The following is a 23017-nucleotide window of genomic DNA, read 5'->3' as shown; positions in this document are numbered from 1 at the left end:
AGGCAGCCCCTGCTAATCGAGCGCCTATCGCGCAGCAGAGGAGCTACAAGATGGCGCAGGCAATATTTGAAGTGCTTGAAGGTAGGTTACATTTGTTTATAACTACGTAATTGCAAATACAATTAAACGTGAATGTACTTTGTAAACACTGTCAATAAACCAGGACCCTTTCGGTGTGCAGAACACTCCCTATAAAACCATGTAAATGTGTCTATCTTCGTAATAACAATCATAACATCCCATATAATGAAGAGTGATAGACTGTAAACAAACAAATAGATTGTTAATTGTCCATTTCTTATGGACAGCTTGGATCTGGAAGTCTTTTTTATCACATTGCAGGCATGCAATACCATTATGTATCCCTCTCTTGCTATCTAGACTGCATTTACATTTTAGCAGCAGGCTCTTTTGATGACAGCACACTGTGTTGATGGTATAAGGGCAAATCGAGTATCTGTTAAAGTTAATTTACGTTGATCAGATGCTTTGTGTATATTAGTTTATTGAGGTGTCAATCATTAGATGCGTGTAACATTTCCAAAATGTGTTATAAGATCAATATAGGTTAAAAGAGATGCTGGAGAATACACAATATAATGCTGAACTCGATTTAGAGCATGCATCGTTTTTCTATATTACATCTGAAGGTTTACCTGACTATGATCACAAAGATGGGTCCTTGGTGAAATTAATTATAACAAGACACAATCCATCACCAGTGCCAGACACTGTTCCTTCCTCTTAGCTTATTACCCAGACCCCTTTACGGTGGAATAACTACATAGCTGGGCATAATAGAAAATAATTGGGAGGGGTGAAACCCTCTTTAATGGTCACACATGCAGAGCACACACAGTGACATTTGTTCTCTGCTTTTAACCCATCCTAGTACCAGGAGTCTAGTACTAGGAGAAGTGGGCAGCTATTGTACAGCGCCCGGGGAGCAATGGGAGTCGGGGGGTGGGGGGGTTGTCCGGTGCCTTGCTCAAGGGCACCACGGCAGGGCAGGAGGTGAACTGGGACCTCTCCAAGTAGCAGTCCACACTCCGTATTTAGGTCTGGTCGGGGACTTGAACCGACGACCCTACAGCTCCCAGTCCAAGCTAGGGCTGTGCAATTAATCGTATTTTAATCGCAATTACGATTTTGGCCTGCCACAATTACGAAAACAACATAATCGAAAAAAACAATTATTTTGCTTTGCTAGGTTGTGACAGTGCACTGCAACATATTTGATCTAATTAATGTTGGTCTCATTTATTTGTATTTATCATATTTATATATGTTTAGTAGCTTGTGGAAGTGCGCTCCAAAATATTTGTTGATCTTGTTTATTGGTATTTATTATTTTGATATTATTTATTTAAATGTTACATTTATTTTTGTATTGGTTTTTCAGTTGAATTATACGTTCAGGGTAATTAACAGTTAAAAAGATACTGTTCAAATTATTATTTGTATTTGTTTTAAAGTTCAATAAATGGATTTTTTCAAAGTCAATGAATAATCGTATTTAATAATCGTGATATCAATTATTGACCCAAATAATCGTGATTATGATTTTTGCCATAATCGCACAGCCCTAGTCCAAGCCCCTACTGACTGAGCCACTGCCGTGACTTATTACACATTTCCTTCTCAGGCATGGATAACCAGACAGTGTTGGCGGTCCAGTCTCTGCTGGATGGCCAGGGTGAAGTTCCTGACCCAATCAACCAGAACATCTCTGGGACGTCCACGATCCAGACCATGGGTATGTACAGAAATCACAGTGAATGACAGCTGAGCGATAACCGAACAAACTCTATGTTCTTATATTCGGGTAATTTCTTTATTTGGCCAGTGACATGCATTACATTCATTCTATGCCCTATATGTGATCAAATGTTGTTCATTTTTAATTGTGAACCCTGCACATTCCTCTATTATTTGCATTTTTCAGAGTAATTAGTTATATTTTTATTGTCATTCCTTTTCTGTATGTTTATATTTCTTGTAAAGATTTCTCTTTTATTTAAAAATAGTTATGAATAGTTCTATCTATAACTTAATTTTCCTTACAGTGTCTATGTATGCACAGTTATACACTAAAGAAAATTCCTTTTATGTGTTTACCTACTTTGCAATAAATAGACAAGATAAGATAAGTAGGGACTATAGATTGAAATGTACTATCTTTTATTATAAATTACCATTTTATGACTGCATATTCAGCACCTCAAACCTGCATGTGTCCCCCCTACAGACGACGAGGACGTGTTCCTGTGTGGGAAGTGCAAGAAACAGTTTAACTCCCTGCCGGCCTTCATGATACACAAGAGGGAGCAGTGTCAGTCCAGCGTCCCCTCGCTGTCCACAGTGTCCCTGGCCTCCACCAACGCCTACACACCAGTCCCCTCCATCAGCTCGGGGCCACAGACTCCTGCCAACAGACAGGTGAGGATAGTTATAGGGTTTTTAATTAGATCAAGTATTTGATCAATATCTACTTAACGGGGAATCATATACAAGGTTGGGGTTAGCCAAATCTACGTGTATAACAAAATATATTACTGACAAAAAATATTACATAAATGTGTGTGTGAGTACACATCAGCCATACATATACACACATGTTTAGGAGTTTTAAATGAACAGAAGCTGATAACAAAAACTAGTATACAAAAAAACACAGGGGCTGAAGTCCAATAGTCCATTTAGCTTAGGAACCTTCCTAACGGAGTGAAATGACCCGGAAGTCCCTCAGTGGCAGCCATGATAAGTGCCGTTCAAATTCTCTAAATGAAAGGAAAGGAGGTTTCAAACTTCCTTTATAACGTCCTTTAGCTTAGGAACCACTGGACCTCCCTTTACGAAAGGAGAGGAGAAAATGCTGCCCCACAATGCCTTGCGGCCGCCGCATTTGCCGTCACACAACAGTTGGGCGTTCACGGAAACAACCGATTATGACCGAGAAATTATATCATGAAAGTTACGGTGCTTATTAAGCATTTTAAAACGTATGTGGTAAGTTGCCAAAGTGCTTTGTTTTGAACGTTCATCAGTATTATAATCAAAAAGAGAAATATGAACGTTAGTTTTTACTGAAATGATCAAATAAAGTCAACATTTCACAGTCTTTACTAAGCTGTGTGGGGTTTGTTCAACTTTTAAAAGATGTTTGAATGGTGATATACACAGTGATAGATGTTAAGGACTAACGTTTATAATATATACATTTGTATTGATTTTAAGATCTTTTCATAGTTCATACAATCATACGTATTGGGATCATTTGTATTAATGTGGACCGGAGGGAGAGGGTGACGGGCATAAGTTTCACTTTCCTTTTTTATTTCAATTCCAACTTTGGTCATGAAGAATATGTTTCTCTGTTGTCCCCGTTCATAAAGCATAAAACAACAGCATCAGAGCACGGTGCAGAGTCTCTAGATGAGTTTACAGTAGTCCCTCGTTCTTATTAAACATCCATGTTGTAGTCCGCTGTATAGAAAACTGTAGTTTCCATAGTTTCCCCACAGCAGCAGACGCACATTCATGAGGTCCGCTGGCGCATCATAAACACGTCGGATAGTGAAAGTGCAGTCGGTGCAGTCTCTTCTCCTAAGTCCTTTTGAATTCTCCTATCCACTATCCCTTAACCCCATGACGTTTCACTCAGAGGTCAAGGAATAGACGATAGGGTTAGAATTTAGGAGCTGATTTTTGGACTATTCGACTGCAACCAGGGACTAGGCAAGGTAATAGAAAAATAAAAAAAGCAAAATAAAACAAGGAACAAACCGGGGGTGTCAAGAGCAACACAAGGAATAATCCAGATACAGAAATATGGACAACAGAACCTCAGCAGGAAACCATCGACAGGAACATTGACGACAAACTGCAACACTGTGAAAGACAGGCATATACTGTATACACACACAGGACTAATGACATTGACAAGACAAAGCTGGCATGGTAGGTAGAGACCAAAGGGCAGCAGGGCTGTTTAACACAGGTGGATATAATCAGGGTGGGGCACACAATCTAAAAAGGCGGGAAAACACAAAGACGGGAAGTGAAACCAGACATCAAGCCAAGAAAAGGGATCTTACAAAATAAAGCAGGAAACACAAGATCCTGACTATAAGAAAAGGAGAATTTATAGAGATGTGTAAAAATAAAACTGTGCAGTAATATTTATTTTGTCTTATGACACTAAGACAAATATGTATTTTCCTTTTATAAAAGTATTTAACAAAGTAGGTTAGAATTATTTTACAATCGTGCATATTTCCCACAACTTCTGCTTCAGGCGTCCACCTACATCACAGTGCCTCCCTCCCCCCTCACACACACCCTGGTGCAGGGCAATGTTCTGGTCAGTGACGACGTTCTCATGTCGGCGATCTCCGCCTTCACCTCCATCGACCAGCCTATGGCCTCCATGCAGGCGCCAATACAGGTGATACAGCTCACATAGCACAGCAGATCAAGTAGGCTTTCTATTTAAGGAAGAAATGGGGGTATATATGTATTTATGACTTGCGTGTTATTTGTTAACACGCAATTCTTAAAGGAAACGTTGTTTTTTAAGCATGACGAATAAAGATATTCTTGATAACTAAAAGTATATGGTGACTGCAAGCAACAATGGCAAAACTGTGACAAACATCCAAAAGTGTTATTTAATGTTTTAATTCACAGAAATGTAAAAACTGTTTGCCATTAACAGTGCATGCATGTATGAGAAGTGCGCCTGTGTGAGACCTGAGCTTCCTTTTTTCACAAATTCTTCAAAAATAAACTTTAAATGATCATTTCTGGTTAGAAGTATTTGTAAAGTGTGACATGATATTCAGAGCAATGATATTCGGACAAAAACGTGCATTAGGAATCATTCTCGTATACATTATATGCTTCATCAATGTTGCTGTTCTGTAATCAAATGTGCTTTCTTTGCTGTTGCAGAGTAACCTGAGCATGCACACAGCTGGTGTATCGTACCTGCAGCACCATCATCACCATCATCATCATCATCACGCCCAGCAGCAACAACAGCAACAACAGCAGCAGCAGCAACAACAACAACAACAACAACAACAGCAGCAACAACAGCAGCAGCAGCAGTCCTCACACCCCCACACACAGACCCCGGCCCACCCCCTGCCGTCCGGACAGCCCCCCCAGCAGCCGCTCTCCTCACAGGTCCCGGCGAGCCACAGCAACTCGGTGGTGCAGGTGTACAGCACGCTGCCCCATATGGTGGGGGGTGGGGGGGCAGAGATCCACACCTTGGGTCTGCAGCCTTTCCATCCTGTACAAGTGAGTACAGCTCAACAGCTTAGTATTAAATATGTTATGCACCGCATATTTCCAGACTTTTAGGTGTTGCACAAGAAGAAAATGTAAGCTATTTCTGTTTGTGGTGACTGAAGGAAGTACATTAAAGGGACAGTTCACCCTAAATCAAAACTACATATCTGTGGGTGAGAAATGATGTGTTTTCTCCTGTATAGCTAATAGTTTATTGTTATTTATCCATATTGTTTTGATGGGAGTTTTAGGTGGTTGGAGCGCACGTGGAGCGACCGTAGAAATGTCTGCTTTAATAAAGTAGAAAAAGGATGTTGCTTTAGTTGAGGTGAACTGTCCCTTTAAGAAAACTCCAAATGATGGTGTATATATAAACCCAGTCAGTGGAATGATTAAAAAGAAGCAGATATTATTTTTATTTAAGATATAAAGATATAATGAAAAAGAACTATTATTAAATATCAAAAAGTGTAAAAAAATATAATTATACATTAAAGGAAATACAATAAGAAAAAGTACTGTGAAACTGGATGAACTGCGCAGTTCATCAGCAACTGAATTTCCTCCTAGGGGGATCAATAAAGGTTCATCTTCTTCTTCTTCAGTTTTAAAAGTGGTAGTATTGTACAGAAAAGTGTAGGATTATCAGATAGAGGAAAGTGCAAGGTGTCTAAGTCCAGAGTATGAGGAAGACTGAAATCATAAAGCACTGAGCCTGTGTGTTTCTCCCTCAGGTGCCCAGTCAGTGTGTGGAGAGCCAGTCCTTCAACACCCCCCCGGTCTACAGCCCCGGGAAGCAGTGCACCAAAACAAAGACCTGCAGCATCAGCGCCACCCTCACAGAGCTGGACCACTTCGAAAAGGTCATCATCCCCAAAAGGACAAGGAGCAGCAAGAAGATCCCTGATGGAGCCACAGGTAGGAGAGGGAATACATCAACACTCATTGCAAGACCAGCTTTTTTTTAGTATTCCGACCGAAGTCTTTCATAGATGATATTTGAGATGTGTCACAAGCTCTCTACATTCTATTAATTTCATAAAAAACAAGTATTGATTAGTTAAACTTTTAGCACGCAGTTTTAATTGTAAAAATGACGATAGGATAAATACTCACACACTTGATTTCCCTCCTCAGCAGAGCAGCTGAAGGGAAAACTTCCAAAGCTGAAGTGCAATTTCTGTGACAAAATCTTTTCGAAAAACTTTGACCTTCAGCAGCACATCAGAAGGTGAGTTAGAATGTGTAATGGTCGACTCTATCCATCTAAAAATAAACATTGTACCCAGAAGAAAGCCACTCAATTCCCTCACAGTAATGACCCTTTTCTGTCCACAGTCACACAGGAGAGAAACCGTTTCAGTGCATCGTCTGTGGTCGAGCTTTCGCCCAGAAGTCCAACGTGAAGAAACACATGCAGACACACAAGGTTGGAAAACGTTTTTCATAACACACATTTTAGTTTTTTTTTACAAAAGTGTCCACTCTTGTCACAATTTGGATGAAATTATAAAATGATGGATAAAGTTAACAAAAAAAATTCTTATAAAAATCAACAGTTTGCCTTAGATTTGAGGTAATGCTAACTCAAAGATATGCTAATTGCCTTTTTGTTCTTGCCACATCACATATGCAGTTTCCAATAGTGACAGATGCAGGATTCATAGCCATTTTTGAAATGAGTCTTGCATTTCAGATGGGCAAAAAGCAGGCCTCTCACTTCTAGCTGTTAACGACAGTCACCGCCAGACTTGAGGTGTAGTCAGATTGCTTATAACGTTAGCTTAAAACACAGCCCCCCACTGAAACCAAAACAATTTGATATCCTACACTGATAAAAAAGTATCAGAAAGTATTTCCCATGAGTACTGAGTGCAGCATAGTGCCAGCAAATCAACATCTGTCTCTATGTTAAAGGTGTGGCCTGGGGGTGTGGCCAGCACAGTGTCCAGATTACCAATCACACTGAAGGTGGTACCAGTGTCAGCCAATGAGGAGGAAGTGGGCGGGGAGCAGCAGCAAGGTGAAGAAGAGGAGGAGGAGCCACAGCAGCAGCACTGTCCAACACAAACAGAAGAGGAGGAAGTTCAAACAGGTAATTGCCAATATTCAATGATGGTATGGAAATTAGACCCAGTTGCCTGGTTGTTAGGTACCATGGGGCGCAGTAATGTGATTGGCTGGAAAGTCACTATACATCCTATTAGCTACAGAGTTGTTAAAGAAAATCTAATTTTGTATTCGCGCAATGTCATATGAATTTCAATAAAACATCACTTAAATGCATAACAGAAACATAACGTTAATACTGGTACAGCAACTATTTTTGTGTGCATTGAAAAATATTTTTGTCATTTGCATAATATTCACCATGAAAATTGGTGAATACTTCTGTGTGGATTTATAAATATTGAGAGAGGTTTGACTCCATAGTTGTCGGGACATTTAGAGCCATTTGCTAGCCGTTAGCATTCTTTAATGTTAGCTTTTACCTTCTGACGATTGTATTTATGCTTCAAAAGTCAAAAAAGCGATTCTCTTGCTGAAATATGATGAAAGTATCAAAAATAAGTACCTTTTCAGAAAATATTTGTTGCAATAAACCAAACATTTGTGTAGAAATTCCATTAGCTTTCTGTCAAGGTAACCAGCGTGATGCTAGCTTCCAAACTGCACTACAGAAATACATCATCCCTGCTGCACTCTTTATCATAAAACAGTTACTGATCCAGCATCAGATCAGCAGCTCCAGCTCTCACTATAAACACACTCTTGATTACAGAACCATCAGGGGAGATGGAGGAGAGTGCTGCTGAGGATCAGGCTGATCCGGAGGTCAGCCGAGGGCACGCCGCGCAGAACGGCCACCTTCAGGTCCAGATGCAGACCACCAACCAGGACCCACAGTGCCAAGCCCAGACCGTCCTGGTGATAGACAGCTCCTACCAGTGCCAGTTCTGCGCCAAAAAGTTCCAGACCTACTTCCAGCTGAAGTCACACATGACCCAGCACAAAGGGGAGCAGGTGAGTCTGCGATTGCTCCCTTTTTATCTCATGGGATTATCTGACAGTAGAGTGCACAGTGTCTTGCATCAATACATTACCACACAATTGGTTTTGACAAGAAATATGAACAATGAGGTCCATAGAGTTGTGCAGGAATGAGTCCTCAACCCGGAAATGAGTTAGCATTTAGCACTTATATAGCACGCCTCGAAGTCATTGTGTTTTTAATGATTTCTTTAGATGCCTGAAATAAGGTATGTGGTTAAGACAACCTTAAAGGTCCCATGTCATGCTTTTCCAGTTATTACCCGCCCCCTTGTGTGTTATGAAGCTTTTTCTGCATGTAAACAGTCTGCAGAGTCACAAACCCTCAAAGTACACCCTGTAGCGAGTACAACTCTAACACAGAAAAGACCTGTCTATGCTGCCCCAGAACGCCTCGTTGGAGATTTTTCTTTTTCCATTGTTTTCTTCTTATAATGTAGTAAGTACAGTGACGTATTGGGTATAGTGACATAACGTCTCCGCGGATTGGACTTCCTCACACACACACACACACTCAATCTTTTCTCAACTGCAGCTCTGCGGATTTCTCAGCCTGAACTCAGCCTGAACTCAGCCTGAGACGGCGAGACGCGGCGGGGCTCGGCCTGGGCTCGTTCTGGGCTCGTTCTGAGCACACACGCAGACTCACAGCCAGGCTGCAGGTGTGTGTGTGTGCTCGGGCTGGGTTCAGGCTGGGTTTCGCTGTGTCTCGCTGTCTCGCAGATTCCCCGCAAGCAAGCCAGCTCACACTGTCCGCTCCAGCAGCGAGCCCCGCAACGTCCCGCCAACACGGCACCCAGACCCCACGCAGCATTCTCATCTGTTTGTCATTGCTGGTGTCATTTCCTGGTTGCCAACGCCATTGTAACACATAATCACTGATGTTCCGCTGTAACGGTGGTGGACTCATCAGAACAGAGTGGGCGAGCTGACCAATCAGAGCACAGTGGGCTCATAGGGAGGGGGGTGCAGGAGCTCCAACAAGCCGTTTAGGACAGAGAGTGAATACACATACTATACAGAGATGCTGTATGAGAAACCAATGTGAGTTTGGAACATTGCACAATATAAATCTATTCTAGTATACCTCAACAATGGAATTATGATCAGTAGAAATGGCCATGTCATGGGACCTTTAAGAGATTCTCAAATGTTGTACTACCACATAAAATACCATATTTGTGTCTTTTACGTCTTGAAACAAGTGACTAAATAGGACTGCTAAATGTCAACGCGACAATAATTAGCCGCCTTAAGCTTAGCAGTAGTGACGTGAAGTCATGCTACCGTCAGGTGGTTTCTTTATATTTGCTTTGACAAATGTTAAGTGGTGTTGACATGTGGAGATTTTCCTGGACAAAACTTGTAAGGATCCTAAACATGTTTTTGCCACAGATTTTATTTCCTGCAATATTCTAAAATGTTATGGAAAAATTACGCTTTTGGTTAAGGGAGCCCTTGCGATGCAAACTTCCTGGTCCACATACAAAACTAGTCATCACTGCACCACTCTACTGTCATGCATTTATCAAGCATAATGTCTGTCTTTGCATGTTTTTTATTCAGTTATGTTTGTAATATGAAGCTGAGGGTATGCATTAGGAAGAGGATATGAGTAAAGTATCCTTCATTCGGACAAAATGGGATAGAATATTTAGAAAATATCCTACGTTTGTATTTTTACAACATGAATGACCACCTACCCTTCCCTGCAGGTTTATAAGTGTGTTATGAAGTCCTGCTCCCAGACCTTCCAGAAGCTGGATCAGTTCCTGGAGCACATCAGGACGCACCAGGAGCAGCTGACCTACCGCTGCCACCTCTGCAGCAAGGTGTTCCCCTCCCTGTTCGAGCTGGGGGTCCACCAGTACTCCCACTGCTTCTGCCCCCAGCAGAGCACCCGCAAGGAGCCCACCATCTACAGGTCAGCCTCGTCTCTCAACTGAAAAGTTTCTCTCGTTAGTTAAGCTCCTCAAGAAAATAAGACAAAACCCAGAAGTAAAAATTACGTTTTCATTTCCCCTGAGGTGTGGGAAGTGTCAGAGCAGATACTCTACCCAGGATGCACTGGAACAACATCTACTCACGGCCACACACAACTTTCCCTGCCCTCACTGTCAAAAGGTACAATACACACTCTGTAAAGATGTAGTATTTCGCTTTTTAAGATATACGTGCTGTGTCTGATCTGTTTTCTCATTGGCCTCCAGGTTTTCCCGTGTGAAAGGTACTTCAGACGCCACCTCTCCACTCACGGCGTCGGGGGGAGGTTCAAGTGTCAGATCTGCAAGAAAGCCTTCAAGACAGAGCACTACCTCAAACTGCACACACGCATTCACTCAGGTCTGGAACTGTGACGAGTTGTAGCAAAGTCAGGTCTAGTTTGCTGATATTTAAGACTAAAGTCAACCAAAGGACATCAATTCTAACTACCATTTTCCCAAATTATGAGCAGGTAAGCTCTAGATCAACTAAATCAGACTAACTGCACTATATCTGGTTGTCTACATTAAATATAAACAAATATAAAAAGCTATTTGCAGCATATAAAATGCACTTGAAACACATCTGCTCATACTCACATGATTTCCAAAAACACAACAAGCCATCTCAGCTGTAAAGAGAGGATGTATTTACAGTTATATTTGAAACTATAAAACTAGGCTATTCATCAGAACAAACATATTTAAATATGCCAATTCTGATATGATCATACCCAAAGTCTATCAAGAAGTGTTGCGCGAGCGGCTTTTTTTTTTTTACTCACATCTCTTGTAGCTTTGGCTAAAATGTTAGCATTTCAATTTTACCAGAGCAAACCCTTACATTCACCCTTTATACAGAGTCTATGCGTTTTCCCCCAGTTGTACGCCACCTCATTAAAGTGATAACTGTACAAGTCATTGATGAAAGTAAAGGCTTAAATGTTGATTCCATATTTCAGGGGAGAAGCCGTACAAATGCTCCCTCTGTGAGGCGACATTCAACAGGAAGGACAAGGTGAAGCGGCACATGCTCATCCACGAACCCTTCAAGAAATACAGGTGTCCCTTCAGGTAACTCCTTTTCCCTCTCCTTAGTTCATTCCTTTATCATTCAAGCCTTATTAATCCTTGCTCAGGCATTTTATGTCATTAGATTATTTCCTTTCTAATAATCTTATTGAAGTTATTAAATGTAATGCTTTGTTTTTAAATCAGAACACATGTGGGCTGCACCAAAGAATTCAACAGACCGGACAAACTCAAAGCCCACATCCTGTCCCATTCTGGTGAGTGAATAATACTAGTGATGTTTGGATAGCCAGCGGCGGACACAACGTTTCCTTTCCGATGTTATTTGTTTCAATTTTTACAGTAACCAGGTTGACTACAAATCCTTAGTCCATATTTGAAAAGCCAATAAATTAAATTGAGTGATAGAATATTATCTTTAGACGTGGAAGCAAGTTTCCTACAAGAGAAGCTTGAAAATAATTGTCTGCATGACTCAGTTTGTGTTGCACACTTGGACACAAACAGGACTTCCAGGCATGCATTAGTTTAAAATCCATTTACTATACACAAACTTAAGCACATCACTGCAGCGCTGCTGTTCCGCTGATCTACCATCAGCGGAACATGTTACCTGACATCTTCATACTGTCTAATTATTATTTCTGTATACATTTTCTTAAACCTAAATATGTTCATAAAGATTTCCACAGTTTAACGCCAACTACATAGATGCACATCTGCGTTAAAGTAGTCTGTGCAAACCAAGGCTTAGAGTTACATTTCCTTCTTTGTTGCTCATGCTCTGAATTTAAAACAAAATACTTTTGTATATTTTTTGGTAGTATTTTAGCTTTTTGCATAACTGAAGAAGTCTTTAATTCAATTAATCTTTACATTGTAACAGCCTTGACTCAATAAACAGTGTGTTCTCAAGGATGTGTATTATGCAGAATTCTCCCAGCTTTTTTTCTCTAGTGTAAATAAAGGTTTCAAATTACTCCTATATGAATGTGTGGGCCCCACATTTGCAGTTACATACAGTAGGTTAACTCAAAATACATTGTCACATTGATACCCATAATCCTCTCTTCCTCCAGGCATCAAACCCTACAAGTGTCTGTTCTGTCAGAAGGCGTTCAGCCGCAGGGCCCACATGCTGGAGCACCAGCAGTCCCACACTGACAACTACCGCTTCAGATGCTCCACCTGCAGCAAGGGCTTCACCCGGCACAGCTACTACAGAGACCACAAGTGTCCCGTGGCGGGTTACGGGACAGGAAGTGAGGGAGGGACGGGAGAGGGGGAGGAGGGCATAGGGGTGGAGATGTCGGAGGAGAACGATGGAGAGGATGACGGGGGAGGAAGCACAAACGGGGGAGACGATGGGGAGAAGGATGACAGCTCGGAGGAGGAGCAGGTGGAAACACATGGGGAGGAGGAAGAGGAAGAGGAGGAGGGGGGGACTGACGAGGGGGGGACTGACGAGGGGTGTCAGGCTGCAATGACTATCTCCACCATGGAAGGGCAGGATGACAGAGAAGAGGAGGATGATGGGATGGAACACGGGGCACTAGAGCAGATTCAGAGCAATGACCAAAACTGTCTGCGGCGGCCATGTTTGTAGTTTTAAACATTCTTTTTTTAACATGGACCAAACCAAGCTATTCATGATTTTAAACAAGTCTGAGAATTTGTTTCATTATTTGTTTTAAATTAAAACGTTATTTATACTATACAAACTGCTTTTACTGAACTGTAAAGAAAGGACAGTATGTAACCTGGTAGATCTTTATTTGCCAAAATAACCAGAGGACCATTGTTTTGTACCTGTGTATAGAGGTTTGTGCAAGTTAAGCCACAGTTGTTCATTTAAAATGTCATGATTTTTTATCCATCAAATAGTAACTTATTTTAATTTGTCTCAAAGTATATTTGTCTCAGTATCAATGTTCTTGCACTTTGAGTAAAAACACTCCCTGGTACTCGTACCGTTACACATGATCTGTTTGACGTTCAGTTTGTTTAACTTATGGGTGTATCCACTTTCCTTCAGTCTTTCTTGATGTTCTACTTTAGTTGGGGATATTTTAGATTTCTGAAAAAAGCTGATGGGAGACCAAATAAAAGGGCAGTATTGAAAGGTTAAATTAGTAATGTAGACACTATCAAGCTGTGCTGCTGCTGGAATTCCCCACATTTTGTGAGAAAAATGAAAACATGGTGAAAAACTGTTATTAATCTGACAAAGAAAAAATAGACACAAAATACAACACTTGAGGTCATGGGCGGTTCTAGGTGGGGCCAACAGGGGCCAGTGCCCCTGTAACACGGAGCTTGGACCCCCCTGTGGCCCCCCTCCAAAAGAATAAATCTATGATAATGCAATTCATGTGAAGTTACAATAGTTACATTACATTTCATGAATGTTATTTAATTTATTTAATAATAAAAGTTGAAAGTAACTTACTGAAACAAATGTTGTGACTAAAACTAATTGAAAGAAATAAGATAAAAACAGAGTTTGGCTGCATAAATAATGTATTGTTACCCCAAATGTATTTGTATGTTCTGTATCTTGGGCCGAAGTAATACAAAAAAAAGAGACAAACTCTGTTACTAAATCAAACACCAATACATTTCTTTTATGTTTTTTTTGTTTTACTTTATACTAAACTAAACATTTTTTTTTTAACTAAATAAACTACCCAGTATGAACTATTTTATAGCCCTTGGTAAAATGCACTAAAAGCCAAATCTAGATTTATTTTCTGTCTCCATTCATTCTAGTGAATGGCAGCATCTCCTTTACCCCCGCCCTTCCACAACGCCCACCAAAATCACAGAAGCAGAGACGCGCACCATCTCCCCCGTCTTCATCACCGTGCCTACGTCAACCACCTCCCCTCCCTTCAAGAAAGCATCTGCAGTCTCCGAAGCCTGATAAGGATGTGTGTGTACAAAACGCAACAAACTTTTACTGATATGTGCTGGGTCCAGGCTCAAGGGCATATGGCACTCTCAACTCTTTCCAGCACATGCCGGGGCCCTGCCTGCCAGTAGTTTTGCCGATATCTGTGTTGATAGGTAATAGATTAAGAGCGGTAAATCAGCTTAGAAACAGGAAGTGCTCAAACGTTTGTGTGAGGTTATCAAATTTAGCAGTCATTCCATGTCAGCCACAGCTTGTCACAACATTTTTTACTGATAGTGTATTTAATAAACTTAAACTAGCTTTATTAAATGTCAGGTCTTTGGCAGGAAAAACATTTTTAATCAATGATTTTATCACTGAGCACAATCTCGATTTTATGTTTTTAACGGAAACTTGGATTGAACAAAATAACAGTGCAGCTGTTCTTATCGAATCAACCCCTCCCAACTTTAGTTTTATGAGTCAGGAAAGAATGCATAAGAAAGGGGGTGGAGTTGCTATTTTGTTCAATGATTCCATTCAATGCAGGAAGACATCTTATGGGGACTTTGCTTCTTTTGAATATGTGGCCCTTCAGCTGAAATGCTCCTCTCGAGCTCTGTTCCTAAATATCTATAGACCACCCAAATACTGTGCAAGCTTTTTTGATGATTTTACTGAACTGCTGTCTATAGTGTGTATTGACTTTGACCGTTTAGTCATTGTTGGTGATTTTAACATCCATGTTGACGACCCCCAGGACAGAGGGGCTAAAGAACTGTTTTGTGTTCTTGATAACTATGGACTGACTCAGCATGTGGCGGAGCCCACGCACAATAAGGGGCACACTCTGGACTTAATTATCTCAAAGGGTCTGAATATCTCAAAGGTTGTGGTGACTGATGTTGCACTCTCTGATCATTCCTGTGTTTTCTTTGAGAGCTCTATTTCTGTTCACAAAAATGTTCAGAAAGAGGTAACCACAAAGCGATATTTAACTGAAAATACTAGGGAAATGTTTACTCATAATTTCTCATCCACACTTGCCCCTGCTAACATCTCAGTAAATGAGCTAGTAGATCATTTTAATTCAAAAATTAAAAATGTTATAGATACCATTGCTCCAACTAAGGTAAAGGAAGTGATTAGCAAGAAAATATCTCCATGGAGAAAGGCCATGACCGTGAGAACAGAAAAAAGAGAGTGTCGAAAAGCTGAACGTAGGTGGCGAAAAACAAATCTCCAGGTTCACTTTGAAATCTATAAAGAGAGACTTGGCCTTTATAATTTGGAATTGAAAAACGCACGACAGTCTTTCTTCTCTGACATCATTACCAAAAACAAAAACAACGCACGTGCCTTGTTTGCTACCGTCGACAGACTAACTAACCCCCCAGTGTCAGTAGCCTCTGAATTTCTATCCACCAGGGCGTGCAATGATTTTGCCTCCTTCTTCACTGACAAAATTCAGAAAATTAGACAAGCAGTCAGTGCCTCTGCATCAGGTACAGCAAATGTTTTGTCCCTATGTCCACCTAATATCAATTCAAACACCATGACACAATTCCATCAGATTAATGGTAAAAACTTAGAGGACATTATTCAACTTCTCAAATCCTCCTCCTGCTGCCTTGATATTATTCCAACAGGATTTTTCAAAGATGTCTTTCCTTGCATGGCCTCAGATCTACTTCATATAGTAAACACATCTCTTCACTCAGGTATTTTTCCAGAGGCCCTGAAAACTGCAGTCATTAAACCGCTCTTAAAAAAGAATAATCTAGAACAATTACAGGCCAATATCAAACCTGCCATTTCTAGGGTAAAATCATTGAAAAAGTTGTATTTCAACAGTTGAGTAACTTCTTGCATTTAAATAACTGTTTGGATGTGTTCCAGTCAGGATTTTGTCCAAACCACAGCACTGAGACTGCTCTTGTAAAGGTCTTCAATGACATCCACTTAAACACAGACAGTGGCAGAACTTCAGTGTTAGTATTATTAGATCTCAGTGCTGCATTTGACACTGTTGACCACAACATATTACTAGACCGACTAGAAAACTGGGTGGGACTTTCGGCAACAGTTCTAAATTGGTTTGAGTCCTACTTAAAGGACAGAAAAAACGTTGTTTCTATAGGTAAATACACATCTGAGTTTACAAATATGACATGTGGGGTACCTCAAGGCTCCATCTTGGGGCCTCTTCTCTTTAACATCTACATGCTACCACTGGCTCAGATAATGAAAAACAACAAAATAAGTTACCATAGCTATGCGGATGACACACAAATTTACGTAACAATTTCATCAGGAGATTATGCTCCAATTCAAACACTGAGTAAGTGCATTGAACAAATCAATGACTGGATGTGTCAGAACTTTCTCCAATTAAACAAAGATAAAACTGAGGTAATGGTTTTTGGAGCCAAGGCAGAACGTATAAAAGTTAGCGCTGAGCTTCAGTCTGCAATGTTCAAAACAACAGATAAAGCCAGAAATCTAGGTGTAGTCATGGACTCTGACCTGAGTTTCAACAGTCACATTAAAACAGTTACTAAATCAGCCTACTATCACCTAAAGAACATATCTAGGATTAAAGGACTAATGTCACAGCAGGATTTGGAAAAACTTGTCCATGCTTTTATCTTCAGTAGACTCGACTACTGCAATGGTGTCTTTACAGGCCTCACTAAAAAATCTATTAGAAAGCTGCAGCTAATTCAGAACGCCGCTGCTCGAGTCCTCACTAACACTAAGAAAGTGGATCACATCACTCCTGTTCTGAAGTCCTTACACTGGCTTCCTGTGTGTCAAAGAATAGATTTCAAAATATTGTTGCTGGTTTATAAAGCTTTGAATGGTTTAGGCCCAAAATACATGTCTGACCTATACTGCTAAATTATGAACCATCCAGAACTCTCAGGTCTTCAGGGACTGGTCAGCTTTCTGTCCCCAGAGTCAGAACTAAACATGGTAAAGCAGCATTCAGTTATTATGCTCCAAATATCTGGAACAAACTCCCAGAAACCTGCAGGTCCGCTGCAACTCTGACTACTTTTAAATCCAGGCTGAAGACTTTTCTTTTTGCCGCTGCTTTTAATTGAACTATTCACATCTTAAACTGCACTGTAACTTTTAACTTTTATCCATGTATTTTTTCTTTTAATGTTTATTTTATTATCTTTTATTTTTAATGACTGATTTTAAATGCCATTTTCATAATGTCTTCCATTTTTGTAAAGCACTTTGAATTGCCTTGTGTTGAAAGGTGCTATATAAATAAACTTGCCTTGCCTTGCCTAGTGAGCCAAGAGTGGGTGCTCGGGGGGCGGGGCTTAATGACAGGAGGCGGGGCTTAAGGGGCGCATGCTCTGTGAGCGCACATACAGGTTCTTCTGCTCTGACAGCCAGGCATGACGGGTAATCTGTGACGTTTCGCTCTCTCAAAAGTTGGGCCATTTTGACTTCCTGCGCCAATGAGCAGCTCTCATAGGAAAGAACGAGACTCGAAAATACATCATAGACGCATTTTGTAGTCTTATTGCATATTAGAAACGGAGTTGGCGACAGTAAGACTGCAATATAATGTTTATGTAGCAATAATACATATGACATCTATTTTTTAAATGTCTCCAGTACCGATAAAAAGATCGATAACTTTGGACCTTAACGGTACCACGGTCTTTAATAATTCAGCCCCGGGGCCCCGTTAATACCGGGGCTCGGTACCCATCCCTAGTTTTAATTGTGTAGCGTTGCTTACCTCCAGAAGGACTTTGAGCTGTTTCCCAGTAGAGAGAGCTGTCAGAGCGGTTCCTCTCAGAAGAGCAGCAGTGGGCGTAGTCACAGAAACGGCTCTCAGTCTCAACCGCTCTCAACTGATCTTCACTCCCCGACCGTTAGCGCCAGTTAAAAACCATGTTTTAAACCACTTTGTTTCAACCACTGCTGTCTCGCAGTTCCTCCATGTCCCGCCCTCTCTGTCTGTTGTCACAGTATGTCTGTCTGTCTGTCTGTCTGTCTGTCTGTCTATGTCTCTCTCTCTCTCTCTCTCTATTTATTTAGCTAAAATGGTAATCCAACTTCACCAGCTATAACAAAATGAGACCTTGCTGGTGTACCAGCTTCACCAGCAAGGCAATGCTGGTGTACCAGCTTTTCCATGCTGGTCTTGCTGGTGTACCAGCTTTCCCATGCTGGTCTTGCTGGTGAAGCTGGTACACCAGCATGGTCTTGCTGGTGATACAGCTTCACCAGCAAGACTGCTGGTAGACCAGCATAATTACCAGCTTCACCAGCATAGACTAGGTCTATGCTGGTTTTTTCAGCAAGGGGGGGGGACACATATTTATGTATAAAAGACATCAAAAAGTGCATTTTGCATGATAGGTCCCCTTTAAGGATCATGCTCTTGACTTTAATCTGTTATCTGTCCTCACTCCGGTATGAAACTGCAGTCATACCGCACTGATTCCACAAGGGGGCGATATGACTCAATGAAAAATACGCAACTAGAAAGACTACAAATCCCAGAATCCCAGTCCTGCATGCTGGCTCTTACGGAACCGACTAACTCCCCTTTAGTGCAGTCTCTGGATTTCCTTGCTCTCACTGAGACCTGGATTACTCCATCCAACACATCCACCCCAGCAGCTCTCTCCACAGCATATTCCTTCACCCATACACCCAGACCCACTGGCAGAGGAGGTGGCACTGGTCTCCTGCTCTCTCCCAAATGGAGCTTTTCCCTCTTCAAGCTACCTAACTTCACTCCTTCCACCATTGAATTCCATGCCGTCACTGTAACCCATCCTATACAATTAACCATTGTTGTTCTCTACCGTCCACCAGGCGCCTTGGGAGACTTCTTGGAGGAATTAGATAATCTCCTCTCACACATCCCTGAAACTGGCCCTCCCACTGTACTTCTCGGAGACTTCAACCTCCAGACAGGGAAGATATCTGAACTAACATCTCTTTTAACCGCCTTTGCTTTCTCACTGTCTCCATCCCCACCAACTCATAAAGCTGGCAATGTCCTCAATCTCTTATTCTCAAGGAACTGCACCACTTCTAACCTCTCTGTAAACCAGCTTCACACCTCGGATCACTTTTTCATTTCATTCGCTCTACCCCTTTCCAAACATAACGAACTAATCTCTTCTAATTCTGCACCTGTCCGCCGTAACCTTCGTTCCCTCTCCCCCTCTACCTTTGCCTCATCGGTGCTCTCAGTCCTCCCTTCGTCTGACTCATTCCAACTCCTGCCTCCAAACTCTGCTGCAGAAACTCTCCTCTCTACTCTTTCATCCTCTCTGGACTCTCTCTGTCCTCTCACATCTCGGCAGGCTCGTCAGTCCCCTCCTGCTCCCTGGCGAAATGACGCACTGCGTGCTAATAGAACCATCCTTCGGGCAGCTGAGCGGAAATGGTGGAAATCCAAACACCCTGACAACCTCCTAACCTATCAGGCTCTCCTCTCCTCTTTCTCTTCTTCGATCTCTCAGGCAAAAAGCACTTTCTTTCAAGATAAGATCCATTCTTCCTATTCCAATCCCAAAAAACTATTTTCCATCTTTTCCACCCTCTTAGAACCCCTTCCCCCTCCTCCCTTCTGTCAAGCGACTTTGTTAACTACTTTGAAAAAAAGTTTGATGATATTCGTTCTTCTTTTTCTAACTCACCGCTGGGTCACCTGACCCAGCTTTCACCCACACACTAACCTCTTTTCCCCCTCTCTCTCCAAGTGAGGTTCTTACCCTCATTACCTTTGCCCGTCCTACCACTTGTCCTCTGGACCCTATCCCCTCAAACCTCCTTCAGACTATCGCTCCTGATATTCTACCGTTTCTCACCCATTTCATCAACACTTCTCTAACTTCTGGTCACTTTCCAAACAGTCTCAAGGAGGCAAGAGTAAACCCTCTCCTAAAGAAACCCACTCTCAACCCGTCTGATGTTATAAACTACAGGCCTGTCTCTCTCCTCCCGTTCCTGTCTAAAACACTTGAACGCGCTGTCTTTAAACAACTCTCCTGTTATCTCCATCAGAACAACCTTCTGGATCCGCACCAGTCTGGTTTCAAGGCAGGTCACTCCACAGAAACTGCTCTCCTCGCTGTCTCTGAGGAACTGCACACTGCTAAAGCAGCCTCCCTCTCCTCTGTCATCATCCTTTTGGACCTGTCTGCTGCATTCGACACGGTGAACCATCAGATCCTCCTTCGCACTCTCCAAGAATTTGGAGTTTCAGGCTCTGCACTTTCCCTCCTCACCTCATACCTCAAAGTCCGCACCTACAGGGTAACTTGGAGAGGGTCAGAGTCCGACCCTTTTCAATTAACTACAGGGGTCCCTCAGGGCTCTGTTCTTGGTCCCCTCCTCTTCTCTTTGTACACAAACTCGCTCAGATCAGTCATTAGCCTGCATGGTTTTTCATACCACTGCTACGCTGATGACACCCAATTAATTCTGTCCTTTCCCCGCTCAGAGACCCAGGTCGTCGCACGCATCTCTGCTTGTCTAGCAGACATCTCTCAGTGGATGTCTGCTCACCACCTCAAGCTCAACCTTGACAAGACTGAACTGCTTTTCCTTCCGGGAAAAGATTGTCCCACACTTGACCTAACAATCAACATCGGCACCTCTGTTGTTTCCCCGACTCACGACTGCAAGGAATCTGGGTGTGACCCTAGATAACCTAGATGTCCTTCACTGCAAACATCACTGCTACAACCCGCTGCTGCAGATACACTCTTTACAACATCAGGAGGATACGTCCCCTCCTGACCCAGAAAGCGACGCAACTTCTGGTCCAGGCTCTCGTCATCTCACGCCTAGACTACTGCAACTCCCTCCTGGCTGGTCTACCTGCATGTGCCATCCGACCTCTGCAGCTCATCCAGAATGCAGCGGCTCGTCTGGTCTTCAACCTTCCTAAATTCTCCCACACCACACCGCTCCTCCGCTCGCTTCACTGGCTTCCAGTAACTGCTAGAATCCACTTCAAGACACTGGTACTAGTGTACCATACTGCGAATGGATCTGGCCCTTCCTACATCCAGGACATGGTTAAACCATACACCCCAGCACGTGCTCTCCGCTCTGCATCAGCCAAACGGCTCGCTGCACCCGCACTACGAGGGGGACCCAAGTTCCCATCAGCAAAAACACGTCGGTTTGCTATCCTGGCTCCAAAATGGTGGAATGAGCTCCCCATTGAAATCAGGACAGCAGAAAGCTTACACATCTTCCGGCGCAGACTGAAAACTCATCTCTTTCGACTCCACTTCGAGCGATAGAATTACTAACAAAGCACTTATATACTAATAAAGGACTGGCTTATCTAAAGCCAGTTGAGTAGCACTTGAAATGTTTTGGCTCTATGAAACCTGATGTACTTATATGATTCTGTTTTCTTCAAGTTTGTATCTTCCTGGTCGAATGCACTTATTGTAAGTCGCTTTGGATAAAAGCGTCAGCTAAATGTAATGTAATGTAGTGTATGTACAGCTCTCAACATGCCCAGACTTGTAGTGATTTTCACCTCTTTTAATACTTTTCGCCTCATTCTGAAAGAAAGAAGTGAAATGTGCCAACGTGACGGCCGTCTTGGTGTGTGGTGCGAAACGGGAGATGTAGTTCATTGAGCGGTTTTACGCAAAAAAAAGTGTTACTTCAGTTTTACGACACATATTTATTTTGTTTACTTGCAAAATTATCTTTTAAATTGACAAACATCATATGTGTAGTTCGTGGCACAATTCAAACGGGATCGAAAGATAATCTTTCTCTCGCCATTGACTTCAATACATACTTTTTCCGAAATAAGGTCCCATGGAGGTCCCCCGGAAAGGGAGGGACTTCGCCACTCTATTATAATCGGGTGTGCCAAATATTTACTGATTAAGAGTTTGATCTATAAAAAAGTCGGAAAATAGTTAGTTAAAAATGAATAGCTACATAAGGATCAATGTAAGCTTGGCTACAACACAATATTTTTCCATTTATCTTTCACGATTAATTGTTTGTTAACACTTTCTTAGAAAAATACTTTAACAATCAATCTATGATCAAAATTGTTCGCAATTATTTTCCTAATAGGCTACCACGTTTAAAATCATATTCCATTGTTCCAAAAAACGCCTGCAGAGAAATTATATTTACTGTATAGAGACCATATGATACAATTAGTAGCCTCCAATGTATTTCACACAAAACATTGTTTAAAATAATCAACTGTCATCTGTCATCATCACTGTGTGCTTAATGATCTGATGTGTCAAATGATGATCAGAGAATATTTAGACCCCAATTAGCAAATGTATTTTTAAACAAAAAGAGCAGATAATAATTATTGTAATATAAATGCTGATAACCATAAATAATTTTTAAATAAAAAACGTGTTAATGTGATCTTATACTGTTCATGGTTAACATTTCACATGCTTTTTTATGCCTTGCAACAGCAAAATGTCGTCAAATGTAAGGCAATATGTACACTGTAAAAAAGCATACATTTGGGATGTTTGTTTTGCTTACAGTATGTATAAATTCATTGCTTGACATTTACCTTCAGATGGACTGGTGGACAGCAGTTGTCATCTCACCTGGCTCCTCAGCTCGACTGGCCCCTGAAACTAAAACTTCTTCTACCCCTTTTCGGGACGTCTAGCATGGTAATGACGTTAAGAATAAGAAAAACGAATACATAATACCAATTCATATTAAACAGATTAACTCATTGAAGGCACAACGC

At 41.6% G+C, this 23017-nt stretch overlaps 1 protein-coding gene across 1 annotated transcript; it reads left to right on the top strand.

The window, feature by feature from the left end:
* The first annotated feature begins 19 nt into the window (after positions 1–19).
* On the top strand, positions 20–13628 carry znf341 (zinc finger protein 341). The gene is made up of 16 exons (XM_034144621.1): positions 20–81; positions 1646–1756; positions 2249–2439; positions 4298–4447; positions 4954–5307; positions 6033–6216; positions 6436–6529; positions 6637–6727; positions 7216–7393; positions 8081–8322; positions 10065–10273; positions 10377–10473; positions 10560–10692; positions 11294–11405; positions 11550–11620; positions 12443–13628. The coding sequence occupies exons 1-16, from the start codon at positions 51–53 to the stop codon at positions 12967–12969; spliced, it is 2775 nt and encodes a 924-aa protein (XP_034000512.1). The 5' UTR covers positions 20–50; the 3' UTR covers positions 12970–13628.
* The last annotated feature ends 9389 nt before the right edge of the window (positions 13629–23017 follow it).

The sequence above is a fragment of the Trematomus bernacchii genome, unplaced genomic scaffold (genome assembly GCF_902827165.1).
Source record: "Trematomus bernacchii unplaced genomic scaffold, fTreBer1.1, whole genome shotgun sequence".
NCBI classification, from domain to species: domain Eukaryota; kingdom Metazoa; phylum Chordata; class Actinopteri; order Perciformes; family Nototheniidae; genus Trematomus; species Trematomus bernacchii.
The sequence above is the reverse complement of the archived record's forward strand: the minus strand, read 5'-3'. Positions and strand labels throughout refer to the sequence as shown.

Excerpts from the sequence above, each read along its gene's own strand:
- znf341 (XM_034144621.1), top strand. The coding sequence starts at position 51 with ATGGCGCAGGCAATATTTGAAGTGCTTGAAG. Across the intron at positions 7,394-8,080 it reads AGAGGAGGAAGTTCAAACAG|AACCATCAGGGGAGATGGAG; the intron begins GTAATTGCCAAT and ends TCTTGATTACAG. Across the intron at positions 11,621-12,442 it reads CCACATCCTGTCCCATTCTG|GCATCAAACCCTACAAGTGT; the intron begins GTGAGTGAATAA and ends CTCTTCCTCCAG.